Source organism: Pleuronectes platessa, chromosome 14 (assembly GCF_947347685.1).
Source record: "Pleuronectes platessa chromosome 14, fPlePla1.1, whole genome shotgun sequence".
Classification (NCBI taxonomy): domain Eukaryota; kingdom Metazoa; phylum Chordata; class Actinopteri; order Pleuronectiformes; family Pleuronectidae; genus Pleuronectes; species Pleuronectes platessa.
This window is the reverse complement of record NC_070639.1, coordinates 23,841,281-23,862,739: the sequence shown is the minus strand read 5'-3', so window position 1 is coordinate 23,862,739 and position 21,459 is coordinate 23,841,281. Positions and strand designations below refer to the sequence as shown.

General features: G+C 45.2%; 1 protein-coding gene across 1 annotated transcript; it reads left to right on the top strand.

Annotated features, from left to right (window-relative positions):
* The first annotated feature begins 4,967 nt into the window (after positions 1 to 4,967).
* rftn2 (raftlin family member 2) lies at positions 4,968 to 19,757 on the top strand. The gene is given in 11 exon segments (XM_053440038.1): positions 4,968 to 5,333; positions 14,023 to 14,120; positions 14,122 to 14,204; positions 15,080 to 15,188; positions 15,295 to 15,444; positions 15,446 to 15,470; positions 15,572 to 15,790; positions 16,909 to 17,015; positions 17,638 to 17,741; positions 17,831 to 17,912; positions 18,485 to 19,757. Coding segments are annotated over 11 exon segments (1,323 nt in total). The 5' UTR covers positions 4,968 to 5,194; the 3' UTR covers positions 18,692 to 19,757.
* The last annotated feature ends 1,702 nt before the right edge of the window (positions 19,758 to 21,459 follow it).

Below are 21,459 nucleotides of genomic sequence, written 5' to 3'. Positions count from 1 at the left end.
CACACCATGTTGTAGATCTAGGGTCATACAATTTAACTGACGGGACAGAAAGAGGTCAAACAAGGAAAATTAACTTATATTTATATTTATATTTAAACTAAGAATTATATTTATATTTAAGCATTTCTTTACTTCATAGGATTTTTTTGGTGGACAATCCTCAATATTGACATCAGCCGCCACTAGATGGCGCCGTCACCAAACAAATCTTCACTGACCACACAGGAGCTAGAAATGGAGAGATGGAGGGATAGATAGTTAGAGAGAGAGAGAGAGAGAGAGAGAGAGAGAGAGAGATAGACAGACAGACAGACAGATATATAGATAGATAGATAGATAGATAGATAGACAGACAGATAGAAAAATGGATGGATGGATGGATGGATGGGTGGATAGATAGATAGATAGATAGATAGATAGATAGATAGATAGATAGATAGATAGATAGATATACAGATAGATATACAGATAGATAGATGGATGGATGGATAGACAGACAGACAGACAGACAGACAGACAGACAGATAGATAGATAGATAGATAGATAGATAGACAGACAGATAGAAAAATGGATGGATGGATGGATGGATGGGTGGATAGATAGATAGATAGATAGATAGATATACAGATAGATATACAGATAGATAGATGGATGGATGGGTGGATAGATAGATAGATAGATAGATAGATATACAGATAGATATACAGATAGATAGATAGATAGATAGATAGATAGATAGATAGATAGATAGACAGACAGACAGATAGATAGATAGATAGATAGATAGATAGATAGATAGATAGATAGATAGATAGACTGATAGATAGATAGATAGATAGATAGATAGATAGATAACTTAACTCCTCACTTCAGTTTGAGGAGTAACACAAGTCTGTTCATTTCAGATACAAACTCCAAACCTTTGTTTCGTCTGTTTAGTTTAGTTGAGTCTGTTTGTTTGTGTTGTTTTGTGTCACGCTGCTAAACCGGTCCTCATTGTGTGTTTTTATTGTGTCTGATTACTTTCTTTGTGTTTGTTCAAGTGCTTCTTATGTTTACTGTTTGTATTTGTCCTTCCATTGTTTCAGATCATTACATCATTTGATATCAACGCAGTGAAACATGTGACCAGAATAAAAGTCACCTGAGAATCTCCTGTTATGTGCTGGTCGTTGGAGACACAGGAAGTGAGGTCAGAGGTCGTCCTCAGTGTTTAATGCTCTGTTGAATAAACGCCTCAGTTCCTTCCAGCCCTGTGTTTAGTGAAGAAGGGCCCCGGGTTTCCTCCCCAGCGCGTCTGGGCCGGGTGGAGCTCCTGCATGTCGGTGGTTTCCTGTCGAGTTTAAAAGGTTTGGAGTTATTTTTGCATCATTCTTTCATCCCATCGTGTGCGTGGCCCACATGTGTGTGTCTGTGTGTTGGCTTCACTCTGTGTATTTCATGCTGCATGATGGGGCCTGAACATAAAGTGATGAGATGAATAAGTTTATTACGTGATATCCTCACAGGGGTCATGAAAGAGGGGTCATTTCCTAGAAGCTAAAACATAAAGCGATTATTGTGGTTTTACAGGTTTTATGATGTTATGTTCTTCCTGTCAAATATCACAATTCTGTTTGGATTATAGAATTTAGAGACTATGAGGTGGAAATGCAGTTATAGAAAAGAGAAACGCCTCCTCCACTAGTCTGGTCATTCAGTTTGTTCTTGCTCTCCTCTGGATCCTTCTTCTCTTCCTCCAGTTCTTTCCTTTCCTCTTCCAGTTCCTCCTCCTCCGTCTTTCTTGATTTCATATTCCTGTTCTTTGCTCTGGTGTCTTCATCGAGGCTGAAAACTGCTTTTAATTGTTTCCCTGTTCCCGTCAGTTCTTTATTTTTTAACTTGTCAAGCACCTTATTGAAAGGTGCTACACAAATAAAGTTTATTATTATTATTATTATTACATATGAAGAGTTTATAGACAGTAAATATTTTTGAAAGGATTTCCTCCGCTCCTCTAATAAGCCGTCTCATCCACCCAGCTGCTTCCTTCCTTCACCTCCTTCCTTCCTTCCTTTCATTCATTCATCCAGACAAAAGATGGTGGTTGAAAACATCTCACAGGGAAACGGCTCCGTTCATTTATGAAACGTGACTCAGCAGAAACATGAGGTTTAAACCTTCTGATGTCCTTTAGTCACTTTATTCATCATCTTGTACGTTGAATGTCATCATCAGTGCAAAGGTCAGTTTCCTGTCGTCAACAAGAGAAAGTTCAGGAACAGTTCTCGTCACAGAGGTTTCAACAATAAGAGCGGACGAGCGGTGACTGGGAACTGAACTGGAACCAGTTTGTGTTTGATTGGCTGCAGCTGTGGTTTGAGGACATGAAGCTTCTGCCGCCGAGACTCAGCTGGCACTTTGAATTCACATCTAACTTTTGAGATATAAACTTATTATCTCATGTTTGGTGACTTTGATTTTAAATCTCATGGAATATTTTTTTTTCTGTCCTATAAAGAAACAAGTCAATAGTTTGTTTTTGTATTTAGTTTTTGATGTTGTATGAATTTCAACCTTTCAGCTTGTGAGACATCGGAAACCGAGAAAGCGAGGGTAGATTTTCACTACGCGATTATTGTGGCCAAAAGAATTAATAATAAATAATAAAACACAATGTAAGTGGATTTTAGTCTGTTATATTTCATATCTACACAAATAGAATTCCTCTGTGTTTGTGACGTCTTCTGTCGCCGTCTGTGAAGAAGCTTCAGTTGCTTGAAGGAAACTTTCTGAATAAATTAACCTTGTGTCAGAGCTTTCATATCTTTTTTATTTCATCCAATAACTATTAATAACCTCCACCAGTCCTACTTGATGGAGGTGACAATGAGTTACAGTTTCATATTTAACTCTTTTAGAAATCCTGCAGGGAGAAACCTGCTGAAGGTCCTGAGTTCAGATTCATCTGAGACTCTGTGCTCGTTAAGGCCTGAAGGGGGAATCAGTGAGAGGTGGAGGTCAGAGGTCACTGGTGTAAGTGTGTCACAGGTTCGACTCCACTGTTTGATGCCAAGTGTAACCTGGTGTTGCCCCCCCCCCCCCCCGGCTCTGCTCCGGATGTCGTTGACGTTAGAACATTAAGAGCCAGACGTCCGGGTTCGAGTTACAAGAGTAGAGTCAAGAAAGTGAATCCTCAGAGTTTGGCCACGCTGGAAACCATCACTGATTGAATTACTCACTGGTAATTAAGTCCGAGAGGAAGAAGTTAAATGGACAGATGGTGGAAACACTGGGGGGGGGGGAGGCGGAGTGAAACTAACAGTTGTTAATCACTTTGTTCTCAGTGAAGCTGACGATGTTCTGAACAAACCTGTAACCTTTGACCAGAGGATGAGGATGTGAGGAGACATATTGAACATGAAGCAGTGTGGAGGTAATCACGGTCCACCATCAGCAGCCTCCAGGATCCAGGATCCACCATCAAGATCCACCACCAGGATCCACCACCAGGATCCAGCATCAAGATCCACCACCAGGATCCACCACAAGGATCCACAATCCACCATCAGCAGCCTCCAGGATCCAGGATCCACCATCAAGATCCACCACAAGGATCCACAATCCACCATCAGCAGCCTCCAGGATCCAGGATCCAGGATCCACCATCAAGATCCACCACCAGGATCCACCACCAGGATCCACGATCCACCATCAGGATCCACCACCACGATCCACCACCAGGATCCACAATCCACCATCAGCAGCCTCCAGGATCCAGGATCCAGGATCCACCATCAAGATCCACGATCCACCATCAGGATCCACCACCAGGATCCACCACCAGGCTCCACGATCCACCACCAGGATCCAACACCAGGATCCACCACCAGGATCCACAATCCACCATCAGGATCCACCACAAGGATCCACCACCAGGCTCCACGATCCACCACCAGGATCCACCACCATGATCCACAATCCATCGCCAAGATCCACCACCAGGATCCATGATCCACCATCAGGATCCACCACCAGGATCCACCACCAGGCTCCACGATCCACCACCAGGATCCACGATCCACCACCAGGATCCAACACCAGGATCCAACACCAGGATCCATCACCAGGATCCACAATCCACCTCCAAGATCCACCACCAGGATCCACCACCAGGATCCACAATCCACCATCAGGATCCACCACAAGGATCCACCACCAGGATCCACCACCATGATCCACAATCCATCACCAAGATCCACCACCAGGCTCCAAGATCCACCACCAGGATCCACGATCCACCACCAGGATCCACCACCAGGATCCACCACCCTCTCTCTCTCTCTCTCTCTCTCTCTCTCTCTCTCTTTTCTTTCATTTGAAACTTCCAAAGCATCAAGTTCACGTGGACGTTAATCACTTTGAGACCGGACGTACAATTGGACTTCAAAATAAAAGTCTAGATTTATGGTAATATTTTTAATACATTCTCTGTAGAACCATATAATATAAAACTAAAACAACTAAAACAACTAAAACAACCATTAAGAGACAAAAAACGTGCAACAACACAGAAGAGACGCACAACAACCAGAGATTCAACCAGATGAACATACACAACAACCACAAAGACACACAATATGATCACAAATAGATGCAGTGATGTAAAACCAGCAAGAAAGAATGTTTTGCACAATTGATTCTTAACAACTATAATATATAATTTATGTAATATAAAGTGAAGGTTCTCTATTCAGTGTTTTGTTTCTAAGTGTCTGGAGGAAGTTGTGTAAGTTGATGATGGAGGAAACTTTCCTCCAGGGAGCGCTGCTCCTCCTGCTCCTCCTCCTGCTCCTCCTCCTCCTGCTCCTCCTCCTCCTGCTCCTCCTCCTCCTCCTCCTGCTCCTCCTCCTGCTCCTCCTGCTCCTCCTCCTGCTCCTCCTGCTCCTCCTCCTCCTCCTCCTCTGCACGCTCCGGACCTCCAGCCTCTCCAGCGGGACACTCTCACAGCACACACCGGGCGGTAGTGGACCTTCCTCCGGGCTCCTGTGCTGCAGCTCCCCGGTCTCTGTGTGTCCTTCGTCCCGCCTTGTGACCGACCCTCCTCGGCTGTGGAGGAACCAGCGGCGGGGACACGAGCGATGGACACGTCCCGTTAGAAGTTGGAAAGTCTCCCACCGACCAGAGCCGGCGGCCGTGCCCGCCTCGGAGGCCATGGGCTGCGGCTTGAGGAAGCTGGAGGACCCGGAGGACAGCACTCCCGGGAAGATCTACTCCACCCTGAAGAGAGCTCAGGTGGAGACGAAGACGGACACCGTGCTGGAGTATGTCCTGCTGGACTTCAGCCTGGAAGGTGAGACACGTCCCCGGGACTTTTTACTGAGTTTCTACTGATGACAGGACAATCAGGGTTATTAGAGATTCACCGGTTCATCAGAAGAATCTGTTTCAATGACTTCAACAACCAAACTAAACTTTAAATATTTGTTATTTTTGTTTTAAATCGCCACTTAAACTAAAATTCAACTTTCCATTGATTAACAAATCGACTGATCGTTGAATCTCTGAGTGAAACTAAGTGATGTTTGAATCAGTCCTGAAACAATAGATGATCAATTGAATGGAAATCGATCTTTACAAGTAGTTATGTTGATCAATTGGCGATTATTATGATTATTATTATTATTCCAGAGTGAAGATTTGATCCTTTTCTTTTTCACATGTGAGGAACGCTGATTTATTTGGGGCATTTTTCACAATTTCCTGACATGAAGTTTGGCTGATAGATAATGAAAATGTCACAAAAATTACAGCTGAAATTATTTGTAATTGTCGATTGATATTGAAGAAGGATCAGATGATATGTAGATACACATAAGACACATAATTAATGAAATAACTTGACAGCTCGATCAGTGGGAGGTTATGATTCTCACACATTTTGATTCCTCTTTGATCAAATGATGATTAATAGAAATATAATCAGTAGATGAAGTCAATCATCAGCTGTGTGTCAGTGTCTGATCGACCAACATCTGGAGTTAACATCATAGAAATCTATGGAAAACATAAAATATTCACATTTGATCTGGAAACAAGATCATTTTGACACATTTCTTTAAAAACAACTAACAGATGTAATTGTTCTATGACAGATCAGTGCAGCTGCAGGAAAGTGGACATTTAAAGTTATAATTAGTTGCTGCTCCAGTTTATTTATGACTATATAAGATAAAGGCTCTTTGGTTTCATTGAGTTTTTTCTGATTCATCACTTTAAAATAGACTCATCTCGTTTCCTCCTTGGACAAAAATGTTCCTCTCGGTTTATTTGGCTTTAAAACGAACAGAGACACAGAGACACAAACTATTTACGACACGGAGACACTTTATTATTCCCACAGGAGCCGCGCTTCACTGTGCTGCTAGAAAGGTCCAATAAAACGTCCTGTGGCCAGACGGGAAAGTGACATCTCCTGGAGTTTGTGTTTCTCACGTGAAGCAGCAGCAGGAGATGACGAATTCATTCTGCTCTGGAAATCACGTGTTTTAGTTTAACAGCTAATTCACACCGACAAAAATCTGGAATCTCCACGTCTCTCCAGGTTGACGTCTTCGTCTTCTACGTGTCTGGCTCCTCTTCTTCATCCTGAGATATTTGTGTTCGCTCCAGAGCAGTTGAGGAAGTTGTCGTCAGTGCAGGTGCTGGAGCAGCTTGTGTGTTTTTAAATGTGCTCTTTTTTATTCTGAAGTCGTTTCACGTCGTTGTTCTTCTTCACGTTCCACAAACATGTCATCGTCCAGCTCTGGAGCTTTCAGCAACAGGCCTCGTTTGTTCAGCCGAGCTAGAAATAGGTCACAAGGTTGGTTTTCATCCTGCCCTCTGCGAGTAGCCCATCTGCACACACACACACACACACACACACACACACACACACACACACCCCTTCTCATGGTTAAATAATATAATTCCCTGCCAGAGGAGGAAAAGCCCACCTGCTGGGATCTGGAATCTAATCTGAACAGTGTGATAATCTGCGATGGCCGAGCAGCAGCATCGTGGTTCTTCAGAGCTAATCCTTCATCTGACGCTGTTTTTCACTCTGACCTATTTGGAAGGAAACGGTGATTAAGGTCTGAATGGAAGCGCCGCATGTAAACAGCAGCCGACAAAATAATGAATCACAGAGGAAAGTTGGAGGGTGGGGGGGGGGGTTAGGGAAGTTAAGTCTGTTTCCCGCCTCCTAACGACTTTTCAGGGAAACACCTCCGACTGGAACCTGGATTTTCGTTCACTGGTGATTTGGGTGTTTTTGATTTTTTTGTCTTTTTTAAAATAACAAGGACTTTTTTGTGACAGGGGCCAAAATGGTGGCAGGAAGTCACAGTTTCACATATGTAAACGTACTAGTTGTGAAGCCACTCATTACCCTGTTCTCGTTCTTCAATAATGTTTGTGTGGTTGACTCCACTTGGTTGTTATCGGCTCTTCCTCCTCCTCTTCCTCTTCCTCTTCCTCACCAACATCTTCCTCTGTTCTTCAATGCACATTTTCTCGCAACCCCAAAAAGTCCGGTCCAACAACCACAACTGCCAAAAAAGGCCACACAACTGATACGACACGTGATGAGCTGCTGTTGTTGTGTTTTTGTCGCGAAGGAGAATTTTCTCACTGAGCATGTTGTTCTCTGGTATTTGACGGATGGGCGATGTAGCATTTAGCTCCACCTACTGGCCCGGCATGTTTGTTTGAGAGTTGTTGTTGTTTTAATCTTCCTGCTCTGGAGGGGTTTTTAAAACGAAGGAGTAATTCTCTGTTAAAAAGTTTTATAGTTTATATCTTCAGTGATGAAGACGAGGTCTAAAGAACACATCCGATCAGCTGCAGTGTATGAATGGACCCTGCACCATGAAGAGAAACGTGAAGGTTATTGAAAAAGTGTTTGTTCACGACCTGCGACTGTTCCTCTGCGACATGACGTAGAGGAAACTCAGTGAATAGCAGAACTGTATGAATGAGTGTGAAGGGATGAATGTGACCTGTAGTGTTAAGAGCTCTGATTGGTTAATCAGACTAAATGTTGACCTGTGATGAATCTGTGTCTGGATCAGTGAACTCTCATTTCATGAGGGAGAAGGAAGGAATGTGCATTTCTAAGATGTGAGTTTTCCTCTTGGATTCGTGTGATTGGTCGATGGTGAATGTGTGATGTCACATCTCAGAGTGTGAGGACCCAGTTAAACCACAGTGATTCCAATCTCAACCAGTCATGTGCCGGCTGCTGATTTATCCTCTGAGGCTTTTCCCTCCTGTGTCGGTTCAGTCGGAAAAAAGTTTCCTCTTGCCAAACGAAAGATGAAGAAAAAGCCTTTAACTGTGTTTTCCTGGCTCTGAACCAGATTCAAACCACCGGGCTTCGTTCTCTCTTCAAACCACCTCCATGACCGAGAGGACGTTTGATGTTCTCCCAAAGGCAGTGAAGCCGTCCTCACCTCTCAGAGGGAGAAACGCCAGAGGTGTGGAGCTGCACCGACAAATAGAACTTTCTGTTCCGAGCAGAGAAGAACAGATAACGCAGCTCGTCTCTTCTCTCAGGAAACTCAACACAAACCGATGGAGACTCGAGGACGATGGATGTTTCACTCCAGCTTTAAATGACTCCATGAGTTGGTTAAAGGGAGGAGCTGTGATGAGGAAGATGATGAAGACTCCTTCAGGAGCCGCTTTCAGACGTGAACTCCAGAAAGTGATCAGAAGAAAATAGCTCTGACATTTCCAGTGGTTTGTGTGGAAGCTTCCCAGTGAGCGAGTGGACGTGTGGATGAGGTTTCTAACACGTGACGAGAGTGAAACCGGAAGAACACAAACATCTCAGGATGAAGAAGAGGAGCCGGACACGTAGAAGATGAAGACGTCCACTTGGGAACACGAGGAGATTCCAGATCTTCTGGTGATGAGGACCGAGGCCGGTGTGGATGAGATGTAAACAACAACACTGATCTTTCCACAGCAGAGTTTATACGTCATGTCCCGCCTCCTGCTGCTCTACAGGCTCCGCCCCTCGCCTGGAAGAGTCTGACCAGCAAAATCTGTGTCTTGCTCAAGGGCGCTTGGGATTGAACCAGGAACCATCTAGAACCTTCCAGAGTTTATGACTGACACCGGCTTCCCTGTCGGTCATCTGTGAATATTTGTTTTCTTAGTTTTTGTAGATGTTTAAAAACCTGTTCAGAAAAGTGAGGCTCATAGTTTTTTAATAGATTTATTTAAGGGAGATTTTTTTTTTTTTATTCTACAGTAGCAGAGATGTAAAGTAATGACTCCTCTATCGTTGTAGAGCATCGCCATCGCTCTGCAGGTCCTCGTCTCTCCTTGACATTGGCACACACTCTCACTTTCATCTGCCTGCGTCCTCTCTCACACTCACACACACACACACACACACACACACACACACACACACACACACACACACACCAGCCCCCCCATGGATCTCAGCACTGGGCCCAGTAGCTCTCCCGCTCAGCTTGGCCTCATTTCCCTGCGTCCGAGCGGAGACTGGATGTGAGACCTGGAGCCACAGGCAACACATCAAAGTGGCTAATGGCTAATAACTTCCAGAGCTGATTGGGGGGGGGGGGGGGGGGGGGGGCTCACAGCCACTGAGGTGGAGAGAGAGTGTGTGTGTGTGTGTGTGAGGGGGAGGGGGGGGGACACTCTTTTAAAAGCATTGTTTACTGTTATTGATCTTCTTCCACCTTCAATCCAGGAAACAGAAGCATCAGGGCTTCTTCAGTCGCAGCTACAGTTACATGAGAGTTGTGGCTGATTTTAAATTCAAAGCTTTATCCACTGGTCCATTAACTGATGTTGATTATTAATCAGCTCGGTCCAAACGTTGGCTGGGGATCGGTTCTGAAATCAAAGCATTGGATGCTCTGTGGGTCAGACAGAATAAAACTCAGTGTTGGACTGTGGAGGAGCGGAGCAGACATTTAACAAATCAGTCGAGTGATTGATTGATTGATTGATTGATTAGAAAAGAATCAGCACATTGATCAGTAATACAATCAAAAGTATAGTTGGTGGCAGCTTTTCTTTAAACTTTTGCCATTAACATATTCCGCACATCGATAAATGCTTCTGGAAAGACGACAACAAACTCATGTTTTGGTGCCTGAGGGTCGAAGGCAGAACCTCGGAGCAGTGTCAAGCAAAGAGTGGAAGGAGGAGCAGAGGAGGAGGAGGAAGAGGAGAGGAGAGGAGGAGGAGGAGGAGAGGAGAGGAGGAGGAGGAGGAAGAGGAAGAGGAGAGGAGGAGGAGGAAGAGGAGAGGAGGGAGAGGAGAGGAGGAGGAGGAGGAGGAGGTGGAGGAAGAAGAGGAGAGGAGAGGAGAGGAGAGGAGAGGAGAGGAGAGGAGAGGAGAGGAGGAGGAGGAGGAGGAAGAGGAGAGGAGAGGAGAGGAGGAGGAGGAGGAGGAGGAGGATGTGAAGGCAGCAGAGCAGGTCAGGACGAGATGAAGCGAGGAGACGAGATGGTTTAACCCGAAGTGACGCGTGTTCATCGCCGGTCGGATGAACCGAGTCAGAGACGGATGAAATGTCAGCTAGAAAAAACCCCAGATATGAATCATAACCTTCTTCCAAATCCACGAGAGTCGATTGTTCAGAGCTGATTGAACCGAGCGCCGGCCTCACATCCAGGGATGATTCAGTTTCATCTAATCTCTAATCTGGAAATAGATTATATCAGATTAAACTCAGTATTTAGATGATTAAATATAGAGGAGATTTGAAGGTGAGGCAGAAAAAAACTGATTAATTTCATTCAGCCTGATTTCATATGAACATTTAATGGTTTGTTTTACCTTCCATCTGTTTTTGGATGAAAGTTTTGTACCAAACTGTATCTTCTCCACGGGATGAACTGTAATACGTTAGAAGCTCTCGAAGCAGATATAGTCAATATTATTATTAGATATAGATAAATATGATTTTTATGAGAATTTGTTGCAGAATCCAATAGAAATCTGTATTTAATGAGTTTAAATGTGGTTTGATAAGGAGACTGGAGGGAGGACCTCTGGGTTCTATCTTCACTTGGATCGAGAGGAGCTGTGGGCGACCGAGGCTTCGCTGCCATTTATCAGTTTGTTGACGAGCGTTTCACTAAGTGTGTATTCATTGTGTATTTTTGTTGTAAACGATGAACATGAATACACGCGAAGCTGTTATTCGTTGACATGTCGCTGGCGTGTGGACGTCCAGCGACACAGAGCCTCGTGTTCTCCTCCTTGTTGCCGGGCAGCTTCTGCCTCACACCTTTTTGAATTCTCTCTCTCTTTCTCAGACTCGTAAACTCCGTCCTGTCGCCTGTTTGTCTCTGAACCCTCGTCCGTCCCCGACCTGTGTCTCCGTCGCTCTGTGTCCTCCGTCATAACCCCCCCCCCCCCCCCCCCCCCCCACCCCTTCCTCACCCACCAGTTCCCACATCACCCCCCTCTTTTAGCCTCTTTTTGCTGGTCCTTGCTTCCTCCTCCTCTTTTTTCCCTCCCTCTCTGAACAGAGGCCCGAGTGTGTGGGGTGATCAGGGTGAGTGGCAGCAGGATGGGGGTGAGGGGGGTGAGGGGGTGAGGGGGTGAGGCCCGAAAGCAGGGGAGGAGAAAAGACTGAAACAAAAGCTTTGGTTGGAAGTGTGTAAAACATCAGAGCTGCTGTTAGTGATCCAGGTTTAACTAAAGGAAAAGATCTCTGTCTCTCTCTCTCTCTCTCTCTCTTTATTATGTTTACACTTTACGACCAGACAACAAAAATACAACACACATTTCCCCTGGTGATTGAAAATAAAGGAAAAAAGATGAAACCAATAAATACAACACAGCTCTGCAGAATATAAAGGAAATAAATAAGGTCTATTCTTTTAATGTGATCGGCCCTGCACCCCCACCAGAGAGAGAGAGAGAGAGACAAATGGCTTCATAACATCAGTCACTGCTCCGAAAAGAAAAGTACACAAGCAAAACACGACCACAGAGCAAAACAAAACGACGACAAAGACACAAAACGACCACAAGCTGCATAAATAGATGATAAGTGACGACATAGAGACTCGAAACAATCACAATCTACCCACACAGACACAAAGTTACCACACAAAGATGAAAATCCCCTAAAAATATATACAAAATGACACAAAAGATACAAACTGGTAACAATTAAGACCATTACGAGACAAGCTGTCCCTTCTACAGAGGGTGGGGGGGCTTCAGGTTGATCCAGTGGGCGTTGGCTCCAGCTCTGGTTTTACAGGAGCTTATTAAACTTTCTCACAGGTCTCATCATTCCCTCCCTGTTCTTTAATGTAGAGTTTATGAGATGTGAACGATCTGGGCCTCGAACCTGTTCAGCATCAGTTCCACCTTCTAACCTGCGACCAGACCCCCCCCCCCTCCCCCCCCTGCTGTGCACGAGCCTGGAAACTGTTTCAGATTTGTTTGAATCTCTTGTTGATCCCCCCCGTCCCCACACCCTGAGCCGTCCACGCAGACCCTGTCCACCAGCTGCGACATGCAAACCCCGTGTTAAATTTAAATTCACCTCGAGCGTTCTGCAGTTCGGGTTTAAACCCACAGGAATGCCAGTAAAGTGTAGCCCCTGGTTTACTGGTTTCATTCACTTCCCTGGTCTCATAATGGAGCCAAGTGCTCATTCAGGGGGGCAGCGATCTCAGCTGTGAGCTGTGAGCCACCATCTCTGGGGTGTTTGTCCGTGAGAATGTGGGGGGTTGTAGTGAGGAATGCTGCCACACACAGACACACACACACACAAACACACACACACACACGGTTTACAAGTCTCACTCCGGATTTGTCTTTCCTAATCTTGCTCCATCCAAAATGCACAACTTAGTGAAAGTGCTTTAAATGGACTTTCCGTGTGTGTGTGTGTGTGTGTGTGTGTGTGGGTGTGTGTTTGTGGGTGTGCGTGCACGGGGCACTCAGCCAAGCCTCTCTGTGAACAGCCCCTCTTTGTGGACACAGGAAGTTTGACGGTCACAGAGTTTTAAGACAAACAGCTCGGGTCTCGTTGGGCGCACAAACAACCCACTGAGCTCTTCACACCTCCTACTGGTGAGTGCAGGGGTGACGCACAGGCTGGAACGACTGATGACGTAAATAGACAAAACAAAAACTTTTACTTTAGCAGCTTCTTGCAAAAACATAATCATCCGATCTGCAGAAGAAATCCTCCAGACGTCGTTTCCTGGAAAATCTTTAAATTCCTCACGTCTCTAAAATCCGTACGACCTGAGCTAAAACGTCAACAAGTGATTATACATCGTAAAGTTACTGAAAGAGCAAATGAACACAAGCATATGGATCTGAAATGTTTCTAAACATGAACAGAATATGTTGTTATGTCTCCTCTTACAGGACGTGTGAGCACCAGTCTGAGAGCGGCAGCGTCCACTCAAACCAGTGTCACCACATCACAGGCCACAGCTGCAGCTCCAGCTCTAAAAATAAGAGCGAGAGCGGTGATGTGGTGTTTCCCTCCACATGCCTCCTCGTCCTCTTTAGCTCAGACAGACCTGACATCAGTGTTTGAACCCGACGGACTCAGGATATTAAAACTCTCCGACCAAGCAGGCGACGTCTTTAGAGGCGAACAGGAAGTGAAAGATTCCCACAGATCGGAATAAAGCTTAAAACAAGTTTCACATCTGGCTTCAAACTCATTCGACTTGACCTCAGAGGAACCTTCCTCCCATCAGCAGATCAAAGGGGTTCATCTTCGTCTTCTCCGTTCACGCTCCTCTTCTTCTTCATGAGATATTTCTATTCTTCTCCTTGTGTTTCTGAATTTGACGTAAAAGCTTAAAAACTGAAAGCGTCCTTTTTTCGTTTCTGCTGCTTTCCAGGAAATCTTATGGAAAGTTGTGCTGTTGAGGAAGAGGAGGAGAATTCTCACATTTATCACGACCACTAAACAACTCTCTCTGTTCCCACCCCCCCCCCCCCCCCCCCCTCTCTCCGCCCTGCAGGCAGCCGCCCGACGGTGCAGTACGTGGGGTCCCTGTCCGAGCTGCCTCAGGCCCTGCAGCCCTACTACACGCAGGGCTACGTCCTGACCGCCCTGCACCCCCATCATCCTGTCTGTGGGCCGGACGCGTTCGATGCCCTTCAGCCTGCTGTACCGCGCCATCCTGGCCCGACCCAGACCCAGGTACACGAGTCCAGATCCTCCATTCAGCCTGAACTCAACTGAAACGGTTCATCTTGATTTTAAATTGATCCTCAGGGGAGGTTCTTCCTTTCAGACAATAATCCCCCCCCCCCCCCCCCGCCTTCACACTCTCGAGTAAACGGATGAATGATGCATGAAGTCAGCTGCATATTTGATGAAAACCTCTGGTAGCAGGTCAGACGTCTGGAGCGGAGGGGGAGACCGTGTTTTGCTTTGGGTCTAAAAAGGATTTTCTATTGGTCAGAAATCCACCCGACAACAGGGGTCCCACAGCCAATGACGTGAGAGTATCTCTGATCACTGTGGTTTGATTGGACGGGATACTGCAGCTATGATATTAATACTAATGATAAACTTGTATTTGTTAAGCACATTTCATGCAGAGGGCGTCGCTAAAAGAGTTTCACAACCAACTCAATAAACAACAGAATTAAAAACACATTAAAACCGTTAAAAGAAGAAACAAACAGAAGGATAAAAGAATAAAACAGATGAAATATGATTTTGGGAGTTAAAATAAGACAATTAATCACTAACGTATTTGTCTGATTATATTTTTAGTGAATTTGACACAGATGTTATTTATTGTTTTATGCCAATATTCCTTCTGGCAGTTCCTATGAATATTGTAATCTTCTTAAAAATGAGTCTGTAAATGATTCACGTGTTTGTGTCTGAACCTCAGCGACGATTACAAGTGAACTATGAACTCTACAGCTGCCGCGGGTTCGATGCCACAGAGATGCTGACCCGTCACTGTGTGTGTGCGTGTGTGTGTGTGTGTGTGTGTGTGTGTGTGTGTGTGTGTGTGTGCGTGTGCGTGTGTGTGTGTGCGTGTCTGTGTGTGTGTTCAGCAGGCAGACGGCCTCCATGTGCCACAGTGTCCCGGTGCTGCGGGTGGAGGAGTGGCCTCTACCTGGCGACTCGCTGACGGGCGACACCGTCCGAGCACTCATCGACCGGGTCAGTGACTCCACCCCCCCCCCCCCCCCCCCCCCCCGCTGCCTTGCCACGTGATGAAGTCAGAAGGCCTCACGTGCTGACTCGTGACTTCTCTCTCGTCCGGCAGGTGAACAGCAGCGCTCGAGGGGGCGTTCGATTCGTGGGCTCGGTCCTCCAGCAGGTGAGCGGGGTCACGAACGGCCGGGTGCACAGTCCGAAGAGGGGCTGTCGCTCTCCTCCACGCTCCCCCCCCCGGACTCCACCAGGAGACGTGGACCAAGGAGGAGAACACCTACAGTCCTGGTGAGGTCATCACGCTCACGAGGGTTTGATGTCAAGTTTCATCTTTGAGTCTAAGTGTCCTCCTCTTCCTCCTCTTCCTCCTCTTCCTCCTCTTCCTCCAGACTTGAGGTTGCTGGTCTTCTTCCACTCCTGGGCTCCAGGCTGTGCTCCTCTGGACTCGCTGGCCTGTCAGTACCACCAGGGGGCGCTCTCCATGCGTGTCTCCAGGAAGGGTCAGGTGGTCAGTGCCCTGGAGGCCGACTGGCTGGAGCTGACCACCGCCTACTACCGCAAAGGCTGGTCACTGGTGGACTCCTTCGTGTACTGGGACACGCCGAGAGGTGGGTCTGGTGTTGATCCGACGTTTTACACATTCATCGTTTTATTACTCGTGTTTGTTTTGTTTCTTAAACCTTTATTTAGAGTCACTGAAGAAGTGTCAGTGTCTTGCTCTTGAGAAACTGGTTTTACTCTTTCTTCTTCTTCTTCTTCTTCTTCTTCTTCTTCTTCTTCTTCTTCTATTCTCTGCATTTTTTATCTTTTCTAATTAAAACTTATTCACACACGTATAAAAACGTCTCTTCCTGTTGTGGCTTCCCTTTTCCACTGCGTCTATATTTGGACGCGTCTTCCCGACCTTGGCGACCTCACTTCCTGTTCGTCTGCAGAGCAGCAGATCTTCTCTAGACCTCAGAGGCCTGGAAATTATATAAATGGAAATATATGGATACACACTCTGACATTCATGCTGGAGCCTGACTGGTGCAGGATCTTTAAGGCTGATGCCAAAATCAATATTTGAGGGTTTAAAAAAAAAAAACATTAATCTGCTGATATTGATTCATTTTAATAGAAACATGAAGCATATTGTAAACAAAGATTTCTGGAGGATCCATGATGTTTGCAGATCCAGAATCAGCTGCCACTCGTCTCAGTGTGTTCAGGTTCATCTCTACTAATCCTCCTGATGTGAAAGGTGATGTCAGACATCAGCTCAGAGACGGTCTAAAGATGTGAAATCAAAACACACATCATCTCAGGTTCTGAATATAACTGAATATTAGGATTTAGAACCTGAGCTGATCTGTGATGCGTTCAGGGACCATCGGAGACGAATCGCTCCCCAGGGGATGAACCGTCCCGTCCTGATAGATGGTTATAAAACAAGTGGAGCACCTCCCCTGGTCATGTGACTTATTATTATAAACTCTGACACAGATCTGAAATCAGGTTGAATCAGCCCCCCCCCCTCCACATTCACACAGAGTTAAACCTCTTTCTAAGAACTGGGTCATTATCAACCCAGTGTCACTCTCCCATTCTCCCACCGACCTGTTCCACCGACTCACAGCTGAGAACATGACATGTGTTTGCTTCCCGACAATGAAGGTTGGGTAATTATTGTGTTAGCTTTAACATGTGTGTGTGTGCGTGTGTGTGTGTTGTGTGTGTGTTTCAGGTGAGCCGGTGCCCAGATCCCTGGAGGGTTTGTTTGTTTACGAGGAGAGAAGCACGTCTCCTCCCGCCAACGACACCATCGTGGTGGAGCAGTGGACGGTCATCGAGGTCAGTAACAGACCGATGAGGACGAGTGTCAGTTGACCCACATAACGACAGACACGTTGTCTCCCATCATCACAGTTTCTGGGCCTTTTCTCTTCGGTGCTGAAGCGTCAGTTAAACATGTCGCTACTCAGGTGAACTGACCCGTTAATGAGCAGGAAGACAAGGAAATACAGAAGTGTTACTTTACCACATTCAAATCCTCGTCTATAAGTGATTCTGGTTTTAATTAAGTTAGTTAATTATATCAAAACAGGGTGAGACATTATGATTGACAGCTGAGAGGCTCCTTGGATCACTTGAGCTCAGACTTTGACTCTGAATGACGTCATGGCAGCGTTAGGATCCGAGATGTCTTTGTTCATCAGGAGGAAGAGGGAGATGCTCAGTAAACAATTTGAAAATGCTGACCTCTAGTGGCCAAACCCTGGACACTGCAGTCCAGGAAGTGTTTTAAAAATCGGTTACAACCTCTTGTTTATGTTTGAGTTTTAAAAGATCTATAAAATGTAAACAGATGAAAAGCAGCCAGGACGGTTCAGTAACGTTTTATGATCTCCATGTTCTTTGTCATCTTCTTCTTTCTGTGTGTTTCTGTCTCACTGACCCGTGTGTTGTCCTGCAGGGCTCCAACGTGAAGACGGACTACGGGCCCCTTCTTCACACTCTGGCCGAGTTCGGCTGGCTGCTCACGTGTGTCCTGCCCACGCCCATCATCCGACACGACAGGTGAGCTCAGTCAGTAACAGGCTCTGCTGTGCATGGATGCCGTTAACATGTAATATAACATTTTGATGATGTGACTCCTCTGTGTGCAGTGACGGGAACTTGGCCACGAAGCAGGTGGTGTTTCTGCAGAGGCCCGTCCGAGGTCAGGCCGCCGGGCAGCAGAGGAACCAGGTGAGAGGAATGATGGGAGATGGAGTCCGAACAGTCAGGGGATTGTTTTACAGCTTCAGAAAGAAAACGGGTTCAAACCTTTATGGAATAAGTTCAATGGAATTAGGGGAAAAACTATGATTGTCTATGATGAAGGAAAACGCTGCGGTTAATGTGGCATCACTGCACCCTGGTGAACAAACTAAGAACTGCACCTCACACAGAGTGAACTGAGGCTGAAGTCTTTGAAACTTTGAACCTTCTCACGATCTGAGGTCACAAAGACAAAACACCCTAGAGCCCAAAGTACTGTAGCTCCTATAAGACAGGTCTAAAGACCAGGTCCCTGTAAATCCTAAATCTGATCTGAGCACTTTATGAAGCATTAACGGTCCAGAAGGAGAGTTCAGAGGGAAACCAGGGAACTAATGAGGTGTAGACATCTGTCCTGAGGGACCCAACCACAAGGGAACGGCTCCAAGTTCAAGTTTATGTCAAACTGTCCTTGTTGTGTAGGAATACAGGTTTTGTTGGGTTGTGTGAGATGTGAGTTTCCTCCGAGCTGTGACCTAACGTCCGTCTCCTGTGTCCAGACTCTGTCCGTGCACAGCGACGTGTCCAGTCGCTCGGTGAGCCGCTCGGTCAGCAGCGCCACCGTGCCGCCCGAGGAGCTCTCTCCCGCCGCCGGAGGCATCGGCGGCTTCCCCGTGTTCGGGGGGGGGTACCCCAGCGCCCTGTCCCGCCTGGAGGAGAACGGCTTCGAGCAGGAAGAAGGGAAAGCCGAGGTCACGTGTATGTGAGCGGGAAAAACAGACGGATCTAACTTTTCCTCCGGGATTCAAACTGTGTTGGATCAACGGAGAATAGACTTGAAGTCTCCACAGACTCTGCATCAGCCGTTGTGTTACTTTAAAAACTCTGCACTTTTTTTAATGTTTTTATTGAAGCCATAATAAGGTTTTATTTAGAGACTGATCTGAATCCGAACCTTCAAATAGAAACCACACAAACACACACACACAGACACACACACAGCTATGAAGCACAAACTGATTTCTGCACGTTATGGAATCAACACCGGTGATAAACGAGGGATTCACCTTTTTTTTTTGCCCAATATCACTTTTTTCCTACTCTTTGGTTTTTCTGTTTCACACATTTTTTCTCAATTGAACAGAGAAAGTTCTCTCAAGACTTTTTATTGCTGCGTCAAGATGTTTCATAACCTTCATATCTCACCTCAGGTCAGACTCGGCTCCTCTCTTCCAGAATATTTGGTACTGACAGTTTGCAGGTTGGCGAGTGACAGTTACTACGACCAGAGGATGACACACTCATAATGCTCGATCTGAGCGGGGCCATAATGCATTTGTTTGACAGTATTATTTCATATTTGTTCGGTTGATGTTGGTGTTACACGTTTATTTTTTCTTCTGTTGAATCTGCTGCTTTCTGCTTTAGAGCGTAGATGGTACTGACGTGGAACACACTGTCGTTTAGTTTGATTCAGTCTCTCACACACACACACTATATATATATATATATATATATGTATATGTATATTGGTTGAAGACATTTGCTGAAAACCAGTGTCCAGCTGTTAAATGATATGATTTGACCCGTTTGAAAAACTGGGTTTAAAACCTCTTATTAAAGTTTTATCTCTTCAGCAGGAACCTGTGCACAGGATAGAAAGTATTAACTCAACTTACTGTTGGTTCTGTTCATTTCTTAGGATTTGTTGACAATGTAAAATATAGTCGTAGATACATTTCCTGTTATTTTCTTAACCAACATTAATTTCACTCTTTATCCAGGGTATATGCAGCATTCCTGAGATTAAATTCAATACTTTTCAAGACCTTTTTCAAGACTCTTCTAATATTTGTCAAGACCCCAGCGCCACCAGGAGCTGCAACCGGTTATATCAGCGACACTATTGAGTTTGAGATTGCAAAATTAAATGAAGTTTGCCAGAACTTCTGTTTAGCACTGTATCAACACAACAGAATTCAGATAGGCTGGGAGGGAATAAAGCTCAAAAGAATAAATTGAGTTACTTAGCCACAATTTATTTATAACAATAACATGCTCTCTCACTCACACATGATATTGTACATTTTAAAGTAAAGATGCATCAATCGGGTCCACTTTGAGAAACAAATTAAGAGGCTAGATTGAAATTAATGTCAGAATATACTTGTGGTGTGAGAAACACTGCACAGACACACTGAGCAGTAAATGGTTCAGTCAACTCTGCAATAGGCACTTTTATAATACTTTAAATAAGAAAAATATTTTGCAGACCGCAACGCCGCTCGAGCCCCGCCCCCGCTTGAACGCCAGGTATGATTTTGTTGCGCTGTTGTGAGAACTAGAATAAATGAATTCACAAACGTTTTAACAACTTTTGACAAATATGCTATTCACTTCCAAAAAACAACACATCTGTAAGCTATTTTATTTAGTGGCTTTATTGTGGAAGGTTGATGTATAGTTCCTGTTATACGCAGGGTGTTGGGTAGCACTCTTGTTTTGAAGGGGGGCTCTAACGGAAGGGGGTGCGATGTCTTGATTCAATAACCATCTCTCGTGCAATTCTTCGGCTGAGGCCTCCTGACAGTATAAGACAAGGGTCGGCCACCTTTACTATCGAAAGAGACATTTTGCCCCCTCTTCCCCCAAATAACATGTGTCTGGAGCCGCAAAACATATTTGATAACAAAGCTTATAAAGTTGTGTGTGTGTATATATATATATAAACTATAGTTTTTTGCCTTTATTAAACTATAGAACATCAATAAAAACTTTTGACATTTTGCTATGTTTAACTGTTACAAAAAAGGGACACACCCAACTCTCATGAGGAGGACAATACAATTCATGTGTAGGCCTACTTTGAAATAAATGAAACACAGAACTATGTTTTTTTTGCTGATCTCCAGCTCGGTACTTTTCAGCAGATGGTTTGTGCTTGCTCTGGAAATTTCTTTAACCATTACATTCTTTGTTGATTGCCAATTCCTCGCCACATATAAGCACACAGGTAAGACGGTACAAACCGTGATCAAGAAGCTGCAGCGCTGATCTCTGAGCAGCTGTGACCAGAGAAACTCTGTGTTTCTCTGGAAAAAAACATCGGCTATACATCTAAAGAGTCTTGAATTTGAAAAAGATTCAAGACTTTTTAAGGGTCTTGATTTTCCCTAAATTGATATCAACTTTTAATACTTTTCAAGACCTCGCGGATACCCTGAGGCAACAAGGGCGGGCAACGCAGGCAGGCCGGCTCTGTATGCGCTGTGTGGGAGCGCACACAAACACACATTCACACGCTCCTGGTATTTCTTGACGGCCTCAAACAACTGTCACCTGCACAGAAACACAGACACACTTTAATACCAAAACTACACAATGAAGACCGAGTCGGTCTGACTGTCTGTCTAGAGTGTCTGTCTAGACGTATGTCTGTCTAGACGGTCTGGACTGTCTGTCTGTCTAGACAGTTTGTCTGTCTGGACTGTCTGTCTGTCTAGACTGTCTGGACTGTCTGTCTGTCTAGACTGTC